Source organism: Oncorhynchus nerka, linkage group LG8 (assembly GCF_034236695.1).
Source record: "Oncorhynchus nerka isolate Pitt River linkage group LG8, Oner_Uvic_2.0, whole genome shotgun sequence".
Classification (NCBI taxonomy): Eukaryota; Metazoa; Chordata; class Actinopteri; order Salmoniformes; family Salmonidae; genus Oncorhynchus; species Oncorhynchus nerka.
Genome location: NC_088403.1, coordinates 8,529,359 through 8,542,089, shown reverse-complemented (window position 1 = coordinate 8,542,089; position 12,731 = coordinate 8,529,359). Strand labels below are relative to the sequence as shown.

At 42.0% G+C, this 12,731-nt stretch overlaps 2 protein-coding genes and 1 long non-coding RNA gene across 3 annotated transcripts in view; all 3 read left to right on the top strand.

Annotated features, from left to right (window-relative positions):
* Window positions 1-911: 911 nt before the first annotated feature.
* The window catches only part of tmem19 (transmembrane protein 19), a 32,782-nt gene continuing 20,962 nt past the window's right edge, over window positions 912-12,731 (top strand). Inside the window, exons 1-6 of the mRNA XM_065021292.1 lie at window positions 912-1,287; window positions 1,678-1,828; window positions 2,831-2,944; window positions 11,685-11,822; window positions 12,216-12,292; window positions 12,427-12,604. Of these exons, the coding sequence (XP_064877364.1) occupies window positions 1,699-1,828; window positions 2,831-2,944; window positions 11,685-11,822; window positions 12,216-12,292; window positions 12,427-12,604 (637 nt within the window). The 5' untranslated portion in view covers window positions 912-1,287; window positions 1,678-1,698. The remainder of the gene's footprint in view (window positions 1,288-1,677; window positions 1,829-2,830; window positions 2,945-11,684; window positions 11,823-12,215; window positions 12,293-12,426; window positions 12,605-12,731) is intronic.
* Window positions 2,961-4,964, top strand: LOC115121118 (12-(S)-hydroxy-5,8,10,14-eicosatetraenoic acid receptor-like). The gene has a single exon (XM_029650149.2). The coding sequence runs from the start codon at window positions 3,948-3,950 to the stop codon at window positions 4,905-4,907; it is 960 nt and encodes a 319-aa protein (XP_029506009.1). The 5' UTR covers window positions 2,961-3,947; the 3' UTR covers window positions 4,908-4,964.
* LOC135572753 (uncharacterized) lies at window positions 5,360-5,871 on the top strand. Its single transcript, XR_010464463.1, has 2 exons — window positions 5,360-5,660; window positions 5,731-5,871. It is a non-coding gene; the product is annotated as an uncharacterized LOC135572753 (long non-coding RNA).

Sequence of the window (12,731 nt, the reverse complement as noted above, 5' to 3'; positions counted from 1 at the left end):
GTTCATAAGAAGTATTTTAGAATAGTTTCTAGCAATATTGATAAATTAGGCCCCACATATATATATATATAATATTAATTAATTTTATATTAATTAACCTTTATTTAACTAGGCAAGTCAGTTAAGAACAAATTCTTTGGGGAACGATATCTGATAAACCAATCTGTACCAATCTGTAAAAAGTACCACCGGTCTCTAAAAACGCGCTCTGATAAATGCAGTGTAACAGCGCATGATCAGCCATCTCTCATGTGATTTCCATTATCTCAGTCTTTTATAGTATTTCTACAATGGTTTAACTTTAACACTTGCCTCTAATTTAACAAATGACTGTACATTATATGGATTATTATCATAACAAATGCACTGATGTGGTCAAATGATATATAGCCTGTCAATATGTGTTGCATGAATTCACAATTGAAATACAATTCAATCGAAAAATGATTGAATTATTACTCGGAACAATTTCACACATTTTCAATATATATTTTCCACACGCTTGACAAGCAGTTCCCTCATTCCACCACTTGGCACTGTGCCTACGTATGTTTATGGCTGTGCGTAAATTTACTCAGTCACGCTCAAGCAAACGTTCATATTGATTAATCTCACAATTTGGGTGGAAATTATCCCACGCATGGTTTATGCACAGATTTGTGCCTGCACATGGTTGATACATGAGGCCCATGAAATTCATGATGTTTAAATGTATGTAAGTAATACATGGATATCCTAATCGTGAAAAAAAAAATCACATTAACGCCGAATAATATATTTCATTTTGTATTTATTACTCAAACGTATTGATGGATTTGTGTTTGGTGAATAATTTATTTTTGTGAAATATTCAATTTTAATCTGACAGATTAGCGGAAGTACGCATGTATTTCTTTAAATCCACATCCGGTTCTCAGTCAACAATGAAAGTGAACTGCTGGGGAAATAATAAGGGAATGTAGTATTTCATTATGTATTACGTTCTTAGGGAGTTGAGAAAATTGGGTAGGATTTCAACTTTCCCTGTATTTGGTCCACAATCCAGTCCAGTTGGTGGCGGTAATGCACCTTTAAGTTGGTTTCCAACCGCCATATAAAATCCACAGAAGATGAACAACGAGTCCTGTGTTTTGAAATCTGACTCCGCTACAGGACTGTGACAGCTGTGAATCGTCTCATCTCGCTAAGTTATCTTATAGGGAGAGACAAGTTACATTAACTAGTTGTATTGGCACTTCCCCACAATGGAAGAAGCAGGATACAAAGCCATGGCTTCGGCTACTTCAGGTGCAACCTTTACCCTATTTTCTTTAGCCCACTTTCCGATTTATTAGCTTGCTAGCTAGCTGCTAGTTCCACACCAGTAAACAACTAACGTTAGCTAGCTAGTTGGCTAGCGACTTATGACGCTGTCCGGTCTGTCTTACGTTTTTAGGAGTAATGGCCTGGTCCTACCTAGCCTGGGCAGCTGTTAGTGGGTTTATGATGGAGATCCATAAAGCCCACCAGCCGCTGCCCAGACTAGCCTGGTCCGAGTTCTGCCTGGTGTGTCAATGTGCCCACAGGAGTTGGCAAGACAGCACAAACAGACCTTGGACCAGGCTACTAACCGTCCCCTGTAAGCCATCTGTCATATAACTAAACCAGTGCCCAAGGTAATGTCGATGACTTCCACAGGTTCTATTCACTTCTTCCACAATGATTTTTGAGGATGAGATACAAATGAAAGAATACCTCAAGATGATGACTGATATGATCGTGTTGTGTGCCACCCTGGCCATCTCCCTCTTCTTCTGGATCATTTCCATCACAGCCAGCACATATTATGGTAAGACACACCTGCGTGCGTGGACATGCTCACACACACCTTGTCAGTTATGTCCAGTGTTTTCCCTACCATTGTGGGTTATAAAAAGCTTGTTAACCCTTTTAAAATAATAATAAATGTTCTGCATAAATGTCATCAGATCTTCATCTAAGTCCTACTCCTAATAATAGATCAAGTTCATCTGATTTAAACAAATAACACACAAACAATTGTACTTTTGAATTTCTTTATTGAGAAAATTGATCCAACATTACATTTCTTTGTGGGGAAAAAAGTATGTAAATCTCTAGATTAATGAGCTCAAAGTGGATTGAAGTAGTCAAAAGTCTAGTATTTGGTCCCATATAGAAGATGTTTCAGAACACTTCTAAATTAATCTTGATAGTGCCAAGATTAAGAAAAAAACACGAATGAATCATGAATACGGATGAGTGAGAAGTTTAGAGGCTGCAAAACATGCTCTTGCCGTTACCCATAAGAGGGGAGAACATGTTTTGTTGTAGAAATAGAGACAATGCTAAAGAGTGCAAACTTTCTCTCAACACTATATAAGCAAGATGGGCCCCCCTTCCTAGCTCTGTTGCTTCCCCCCTTCCTAGCTCTGTTGCTCCCCCCTTCTTAGCTCTGTTGCTCTCCCCTTCCTAGCTCTGTTGCTCTCCCCTTCCTAGCTCTGTTGCTCTCCCCTTCCTAGCTCTGTTGCTCTCCCCTTCCTAGCTCTGTTGCTTCCCCCCTTCCTAGCTCTGTTGCTTCCCCCCTTCCTAGCTCTGTTGCTTCCCCCTTCCTAGCTCTGTTGCTTCCCCCTTCCTAGCTCTGTTGCTTCCCCCCTTCCTAGCTCTGTTGCCCCCCTCCCTAAAAAAGAGAGGCTTCTATTCACCTCATTCCAGAATATAGACAAGGAGAGATGGTTTCAGTAGTAGATGTTTGTTAAAGAGGATGAAGCACGACTTGATGAAACACTGATTATTAGCTAGAGCTATAACCTAATTCAATGCGTCATTCCAGGCACTCTCCAGCCGGTGTCTCCGTGGCGATGGTTGTTCTCCATCCTGGTTCCTCTGACTCTCACCACACGGGCCCTGAAGAAGAGGAGTCTGGACCACGGCGGAGCCCTGGGAGGTAAACAAACAATAGAACATAAATCAATGAATCAAAATAAAACCTTCCTGCTCAGGAGGTATTCTGTGACTTCCAGCGGAAGAACTGCCTGTGTCTTCACCTTGTAGTTCTGTGTGTTTAATCAATCAAAAGGTGTTATGACAGCCTCACCTACATGTTAATTCCCACGGATGTGTTGTGCAACCAGAAGCACGCCCCGGCACTTACTTAGGCCTACTTCATGTAGGAATTCAGCAGGGAGAATATGTAGCGAATGGAAAAAGATAACTTAAACATCTGTATATAAAAGTGAACCAGGCAAGTCGGTTAAGAAAAACATATGATTTACAATGACGGCCTAGGAACAGTGGGTTAACTGCCTTGTTCAGGGGAACAGTGGGTTAACTGCCTTGTTCAGGGGAACAGTGGGTTAACTGCCTTGTTCAGGGGAACAGTGGGTTAACTGCCTTGTTCAGGGGAACAGTGGGTTAACTGCCTTGTTCAGGGGAACAGTGGGTTAACTGCCTTGTTCAGGGGAACAGTGGGTTAACTGCCTTGTTCAATGGCAAAACAACAGATTTTTACCTTGTCAGCTCGGGGATTCGATCCAGCAACCTTTCGGTTACTGGCCCAACGCTCTAATCACTGGGCTCCCTGCCGCCCCAATATGACAAATATGGGAAAAAAAATAGTTGTTGTGTGTTGATGCAATGTCTTCCACTATATTCTCAATCCCTCGTGGGACCAACTGCTTATCTATTGGTCCTGTGGCGACTCGCCTACTCAGGAATGGAAGCTGCTCAACCAACAAGTCTGAACAGTTTACAACGACTGCCTGGGGGGGGGGAATTACTTCCAGACTGAAGTACAGTCCTTCAGTTTCACCAGGTCTGCACACGGAATAGGAGCTTCCCTTCTCTTAAACACACTCTCTTGGCGTTGAGGACTACTTTTCCTCCTTAAGGATTCGGACAGGATCAGGCTTTGACTGTAAAAAGGGGACAGGTTTTGCCAGCTTCATATTATGGAAGAGGATCTTCTGAACGATAACTGCACAGCAGATAATCTGCCCTTGTATACATTCTACGCCTCTGTGATGATTGTGGAGTTCACCCTGGCTCTGCCTCTTAACCTCTCAGTGCTTTACCTCTTCATCTTCAAGCTGGACTTCTGGAAGCTGAACTCCAACAACCTTTTCCTGTTCAATCTGGTGTTGGCTGACCTCCTTCTGCTAGGCTGTTTGCCAGTCAACGCCTACAATTTTCTTCGCGGAGAGCGACAGAGTGTGGACGGAAAGATCTGCAAAGCCATGCTCTTCATGCTGTTTCTGAACCGAGGCGCCAGTATCGGCTTCCTGGCTGTGATTTCACTCGATCGCTACTTCAACGTGGTTCATCCTGGGAACAAGGACTTTGTCCTCAAAAAGTCCCCTCATATATCTGTCTTCATCTGGCTAGTACTGCTCCCTTTGACGATCCCCACCATGCTGAAGACCGGCTGCTGTAGCAGTCATGGGGACGTCACTGACACTCTGAGAGAGGTTGTATTCTTCACCCAGATTCTCATCCCTTTCTTTGTGTTGGTGTACTGCACGGTCCGCATTGTCAACAGACTCAAAAAGAAGACAGTAGGTGACAGGACCAAGCTGCGTCGAGCAGTGTTTCTGGTCACCTCTGTCATGCTGCTCTTTTCTTTCTGTTTCCTGCCTTGTACCATCGCTAGAATTGTTCTGTTGATTGTCAGAGCCATGGATTTAGAGAATGCTGAGAATATAGCTGTTCAGGTCTATGATGGTTTCATAGTTTTTTCCCACATGGACTGTCTAGTGGACCCAATTGTGTACTGTTTAAGCAGCACTAAGTTCAAACACCTCTACCTGACAACGTATTGCCCCTGTCTACTGAGAAACAATGCAGAAACGGTTGAAAGAACAAACCCGACACGAACCAACTTAAATCTAAAACGTAACAACAACACACTGTAGCTAGTAGTCTAAAACGCAACAACACACTGTAGCTAGTAGTCTAAAACGCAGCAACAACACACTGTAGCTAGTAGTCTAAAACGCAGCAACAACACACTGTAGCTAGTAGTCTAAAACGCAGCAACAACACACTGTAGCTAGTAGTCTAAAACGCAGCAACAACACACTGTAGCTAGTAGTCTAAAACGCAGCAACAACAACACACTGTAGCTACTGTAGCTAGTAGTCTAAAACGCAGCAGCAACAACACTGTAGCTAGTAGTCTAAAACGCAGCAACAACACACTGTAGCTAGTAGTCTAAAACGCAGCAACAACACACTGTAGCTAGTAGTCTAAAACGCAGCAACAACACACTGTAGCTAGTAGTCTAAAACGCAGCTGTAGCTAGTAGTCTAAAACGCAGCAACACACTGTAGCTAGTAGTCTAAAAGTAGCTAGTAAAAACGCAGCAACAACACACTGTAGCTAGTAGTCTAAAACGCAGCAACAACACACTGTAGCTAGTAGTCTAAAACGCAGCAACAACACACTGTAGCTAGTAGTCTAAAACGCAGCAACAACACACTGTAGCTAGTAGTCTAAAACGCAGCAACAACACACTGTAGCTAGTAGTCTAAAACGCAGCAACAACACACTGTAGCTAGTAGTCTAAAACGCAGCAACAACACACTGTAGCTAGTAGTCTAAAACGCAGCAACAACACACTGTAGCTAGTAGTCTAAAACGCAGCAACAACACACTGTAGCTAGTAGGTAATGAGTCTAAAACGCAGCAACACACACTACTTTGCAAAACGCAGCAACAACACACTGTAGCTAGTAGTCTAAAACGCAGCAACAACACACTGTAGCTAGTAGGTAATGATACTTCTGGGTGTGGGCGTGGTTGTGGGTGTGGTCGTGGGCGTGGCCACAGTTTTCAAAGAGTTTCTTGCAGTTATACACTTTCATGGGGATGAGATTTTTTTTTTTTTTAATTTTAAGATCATTTCCTGCAATACTACACATTTGACCATGGCTTATGTCATATAACTAAAACTTTGTTAAAACAAGTCTATTGGGGCCCCATGCCAGGACATTTTAAAAAACATTTTAGATTCTCTCTGACTGTCTAGTTTTTTATTTTGGTGATGGTTAGTTCTCAGATGATCTTATTTAAAAAGATATCGCTCCGTTTATCTTTTCTACATACTTTCTATCTGGTTTTAGTCATTTTAAGTTCACACTGAAAACGTTTTCACCATGTTGATCTGTTTTGATGTGGCGGCCCGCCGCTGCTAAATGAATATAGGGGAAGCACTGACATGTTCAGCTTTTGTTTGCCAAATCAGACTGTGATTCAATACGGGTTTCTGTTATGATCAGTCATGGGTTTCGTTCACCTGTGATATCATCATGTTACACATATCATCATGATGCTGTTACTAATTGTCTGTGTCAAATAAATGTTCTCCTCAAATGATGCTCCCATAAAAATGATTGTTACTACTACTACTACTACTACTACAAGACAACAACAGCTGATAGGAGCTACCCCCTCCTCCCTTGGAGAGGTAAGACCACATTATATACTACTACTACTACTACTACTACTACTACTACTACTACTACTACCACCACCACCAAGACAACAACAGCTGATAGGAGCTACCCCCTCCTCCCTTGGTGAGGTAAGACCACATTATATACTACTACTACTAGTACTACAACAGCTGATAGGAGCTACCCCCTCCTCCCTTGGAGAGGTAAGACCACATTATATACTACTACTACTACTACTACTACTACTACTACTACTACTACTACAACAACCATAGGAGCGACCACCTCCCTTGGAAAGACCACATTATATACTACTAGTACTACAACAGCTGATAGGAGCTACCCCCTCCTCCCTTGGAGAGGTAAGACCACATTATATACTACTAGTACTACAACAGCTGATAGGAGCTACCCCCTCCTCCCTTGGAGAGGTAAGACCACATTATATACTACCACTACTACTAGTACTACAACAGCTGATAGGAGCTACCCCCTCCTCCCTTGGAGAGGTAAGACCACATTATATACTACCACTACTACTAGTACTACAACAGCTGATAGGAGCTACCCCCTCCTCCCTTGGAGAGGTAAGACCACATTATATACTACCACTACTACTAGTACTACAACAGCTGATAGGAGCTACCCCCTCCTCCCTTGGTGAGGTAAGACCACATTATATACCACTACTACTAGTACTACAACAGCTGATAGGAGCTACCCCCTCCTCCCTTGGTGAGGTAAGACCACATTACAGTTGAAGTCAGAAGTTTACATACACTTAGGTTGGAGTCATTAAAACTTGTTTTTCAACCACTCCACACATTTCTTGTTAACAAACTATAGTTTTGGCAAGTCCGTTTAGGACATCTACTTTGTACATGACACAAGTCATTTTTCCAATCATTGTTTACAGACAGATTATTTAACTTATAATTCACTGTATCACAATTCCAGTGGGTCAGAAGTTTACATACACTATGTTGACTGCCTTTAAACAGCTTGGAAAATTCCAGAAAATTATGTCATGGCTTTAGAAGCTTCTGATAGGCTAATTGACGTCATTTGAGTCGATTGAAGGTGTACATGTGGATGTATTTCAAGACCTACCTTCAAGCTCAGTGCCTCTTTTCTTGACATCATGGGAAAATCAAAAGAAATCAGCCAAAACCTCCAAAAACAAATTGTAGACCTCCAGAAGTCTGGTTCATCGTTGGGAGCAATTTCCAAACGCCTGAAGATACCACGTTCATCTGTACAAACAATGGTACACAAGTATAAACACCATGGGACCACGCAGCCTTCATACTGCTTAGGAAGGAGATGCGTTCTGTCTCCTAGAGATGAACGTACTTTGTTGCGAAACGTGCAAATCAATCCCAGAACAACAGCAAAGGACCTTGTGAAGATGCTGGAGGAAACAGGTGCAAAAGTATCTAAATCCACAGTAAAACGAGTCCTATATATCGACGTAACCTGAAAGGCCGCTCAGCAAGGAAGAAGCCACTGTTCCAAAACCACCATAAAAAAGCCAGACTACGGTTTGCAACTCCACATGGGGACAAAGATCGTACCTTTTGGAGAAATATTCTCTGGTCTGATGAAACACAAATAGAACTGTTTGGCCATAATGACCATCGTTATTTTTGGAGGAAAAATGGGGAGGCTTGCAAGCTGAAGAATACCATCCCAACCATGAAGCACGGGGGTGGCAGCATCATGTTGTGGGGGTGCTTTGCTGCAGGAGGGACTGGTGCACTTCACAAAATAGATGGCATCATGAGGAATTGAAAATGATGTGGATATATTGAAGCAACATCTCAAGACATCAGTCAGGAAGTTAAAGCTTGGTTGCAAATGGGTCTTCCAAATGGGCAATGGCCCCAAACATACTTCCAAATTATTGTCAGGAATTGTGATAAACTGAGTTGAAATGTATTTGGCTATGGTGTATGTAAACTTCCGACTTAAACTGTATTTACTGCTAGTACCACCACTACCACTAGTACTATAACAGCTGATAGGATCTACCCCCTCCATTGGAGAGGTAAGACCACATTAACTACTACTACCACCACCACCACCCTCCTCCTCCTCAATTGGAGAGGTAAGACCACATTAACTACTACTACTACCACTGTACCTCTCATTTTATGATATCTATATCTACTGTATAATACTATTCAGTATCTACTGTATAATACTATTCAGTATCTACACTGCATTCAGAAAGTATTCAGACCCCTTGATTTTTCCACATTTTTGTTACTTTACAGCCTTATTATAAAATTGATTAAATAGTTTTGTTTTTTTCTCAATCTACAAACACAATACCTCATGACATCACAATAACCCCATAATGACATCACAATAACCCCATAATGACATCACAATACCACAGAACCTTTACTGAGTACTTTGTTAAAGCTTTGGCAGCGATAACAGCCTGAAGACTTCTTGGGTATGATGCTCCAAGCTTTGGCAGTGATAACAGCCTAGAGTCTTGTTGGGTATGATGCTCCAAGCTTGGCACTCCTGTATTTGAGGAGTTTCTCCCATTCTTCTCTGCAAGGGTGCCTTGAATTCTAAATAAATCACCAACCGTGTCACCAGCAACGCACCATCACACCAACACCTCCATGCATCACGTGGGAACGACACATGCAGAGATCATCTGTTCACCTACTCTGCGTCTCATAAAGACACGGCGGTTGGAACCAAAAATCTCCACTTCAGACCAAAGGACCGATTTCCACCGGTCTAATGTCCATGGCTCGTGTTTCTTGGCCCAAGCAAGTCTCTTCTTCTTATTGGTGTCCTTTAGTAGTTGTTTCTTTGCAGCATGAAGGCCTGATTCACACAGTTGATGTTGATGTGTCTTTTACTTAAACTCTGAAGCATTTATTTGGGCTGCAATTTCTGAGGCTGGTAACTCTATTGAACTTATCTTCTGCAGCAGAGGTAGCTCTGGGTCTTCCTTTCCTGTGACGGTCCTCATGAGAGCCAGTTTCATCATAGCGCTTGATGGTTTTTCGACTGTGCTTGAAAAAAACTAAGTTCTTGACATTTTCCAGATTGACTGACCTTCATGTCTTAAAGTAATGATGGACACCTGTTAATTTAAATGGATTCCAGGTGACTACCTCATGAAGCTGGTTGAGAGAATGCCAAGAGTGTGCAAAGCTGTCATCAAAGCAAAGTGTGGCTACTTTGAAGAATCTCAAATATAAAACATATTTTGATTTAAAACTTTTTTTGGTTACTACATGATTCCATATGTATTATTTCATAGTGTTAAACTTTCGACTGGTACTGCATAATACTATTTTGTACATGCTTTGTTTGTTGATGAAACAAACAGGAGATAGGACAATGTTCAATGTTTCTACATTAATTAGTTATTTTGAATATGAAATGCCAACCAAATAAAGATTGCCATTTCAAAAGCAAAGACTGATTTGATAAAGTGAATGATTTTTGTAGCAGGCAGCATGGAAACAGAAGCATCAAGCAGAAACTGAGCATAAATGTTTTAAAACATCCTTAAAAATATATCATTTAATGTTTTATCTTGCTAATTTAAAAAAAATGTGTATATATATATATATTGATCCATCAAATCTCAAACTCATCCAACAAATTATTAGGGGAGAAAACTATTAAAGAGGTACTTTGTGATTTTGGTAATGAGGCTCTTTGATCTACTTCCCCAGAGTCAGATGACCTCATACCATTTTTATGTCTCCGTGTCCAGTATGAGGGAAGTTACATGTAGTTTTGTGAGCCAACGCTAACTAGCATCACCCATATACTTCAAAGCAATGTGCTATCTACATCTTAACTTCCTTTATACTGGACATGGAGACATAATGTTATCTGAGAGTTCATCGGACTCTGGGGAAGTACATAAAGGGCCTCGTTGCCAAAATCCCAAGTATCAGTTTAACCTTAGGAGTCTCTGTTGGGTGTTTTAATGATATGATTAATTCTAAGATGCATTCCACACAGTTCCAGCAGCCCCAGGCGTATGAGAAGAGGGGTTGCCCCTGATGTCAGTCACACCAGGCCATCAGCAGTCCTCGTGATCTGGATCTGAGAGGAATTAATTAGTCACCATTCTTTTAATCAGGGTCTGTGCTGAATCACATTATTCAACTGACTAAAGCAGTTTATTCATGTACTAATTGGTACATTCCACAGCAGAATAGCCCATAAATATTTTGGGTATAACCGATTGTTCTGGCAATTCTCACATAGAAACTGTGAGGAATGTTCTTTTGACATTTTGTATCCCAAACTATTTTAAAGAAAATCATGAGGGAGGTGTTAATTTTAGGATCTTTTTAAAACTATACATGCCTCCTGTAAGACCCTATGACCCTTGAACCGTACATGACACAGACAACATCTTGGAGTCAATATAGTCCGTGTCCTCTCAAATATGGAGTACATCTAGATTCAGAAATAAACGTTATCACATTTACTTTACCCAACATAACAAAAATATGAATATTAATTCAACAATATACTCTTCAAAATGGGTTCTCTGGTACTTTTGAAGATATAATCCATTTTATACATAGAAATGTGCATTATAGGTAATTGACCAATGACATGATTGCACATTCAGCAAATCACCAGCAGAGGGAGTTTAAAGAAAACAACCGTTTTCCCCCATTCACTGTGTTGGTGTTCATAACATGTATCATAACTTAAATCAGCAGAGAGACAACTCTGGTGATGCATTTGTAGAGTATATTGTCACAAACAATGTCTTAAAATTAACTCAATCAAAAAAAAGTTACTTTTCAGATGTTCATATGAATATTTAATGTTGAATAAAAAATGAATGTAAAAAAAAAAATCCTAAAAAATCAAGACATAGCCATAAGGCACACTATAAGGAGTATGTTGACAACAAGATGTTGTCTGTATCGTGTACAGATCATAGGGTCTTACAGGAGGCATATATACAGTAGGTCTAAAAAGGGCATAAAATGGCCACTTTCATCATGATTTTCTCAAACATACCGAGAGAGTAGAGGTTCTGTAGTACTGTTCTGATAAGGTAGTTAGACCTAGTTTGTAACCTGGTCCCAGATCTGTTAGAGCCAGCTCCCGTGGTCATAACAACGGCCCAAAGAGTTGGCTATGAACAAGTACAAACAGATCTGGGATCAGGTAAGAGTGTTTGAGTTGTATTGTTTTCATGCTTTTGTTCCCTGTCCCCTACAGCCCTGCTGGTCGGCTTCATCCTCACCATGGCCAACATAAGTTTCTTCTCTGCCCTGCTGGCTTTCTTCATCACTTCCTCCAAGCTGACACGCTGGAAAGGAGACGTCAAGAAGAAACTAGACTCTGACTATAAAGAAGGTAACAAGTTACAGCAGCTAGGCCATCAGCTAGGCCAGCAGCTAGGCCAGCGGCTAGGCCATCAGCTAGGCCATCAGCTAGGCCAGGCCAGCAGCTAGGCCAGCAGCTAGGCCAGCAGCTAGGCTTAATGACTCTCAAGAGATAGTCAGGCCACACTCCAGTAAGCAACATCCCGCTACTGGATTGCATAGTCTGCCTCAGTCAGTAATATCTGGTTTATTATTTTTATTTTTAAACACCTGCGTAAGTCATTTGTCCTTAAAGGGATAGTTCACCTGTTTTGAAGTGTATCTTATTTAACAAGGAAACCCACCCCCGGGGAAGTCAAAAGGAAGTGAAACATTTTGGAGGTGAACTATCATTTTAATGTGTGTCCCCTTTGCCCCCCTCCAGGTGGTCAGAGGAACTGGGTGCAGGTGTTCTGTAACGGTGGTGTCCCCACAGAGCTGGCGCTGCTCTATATGATCGAGGTCAATCAATCAATCAATCAGTCAATCAACGATATATCTGAATACATATAACCGCTGCCTCAGCCAAGTGAGCCGGCCACACATCTGTCACTCATCTGAGGTTATTTCCTTTGTGTGGTCCTGGTTCTAATCAGGTGGGTCCAGGGGAGATTCCGGTGGACTTTGGGAAGCAGTACTCAGCCTCCTGGATGTGTCTGTCTCTGCTGGGGGCCTTGGCCTGCTCTACGGGGGACACCTGGGCTTCAGAGGTGGGGCCCGTCCTCAGTCAGACCAAACCCCGCCTCATCACCTCCTGGAGAGAGGTCCCTACAGGTACACACACACACCTGGGCTTCAGAGGTGGGGCCCGTCCTCAGTCAGACCAAACCCCGCCTCATCACCTCCTGGAGAGAGGTCCCTACAGGTACACACACACACACCTGGGCATCAGGGGTGAGGC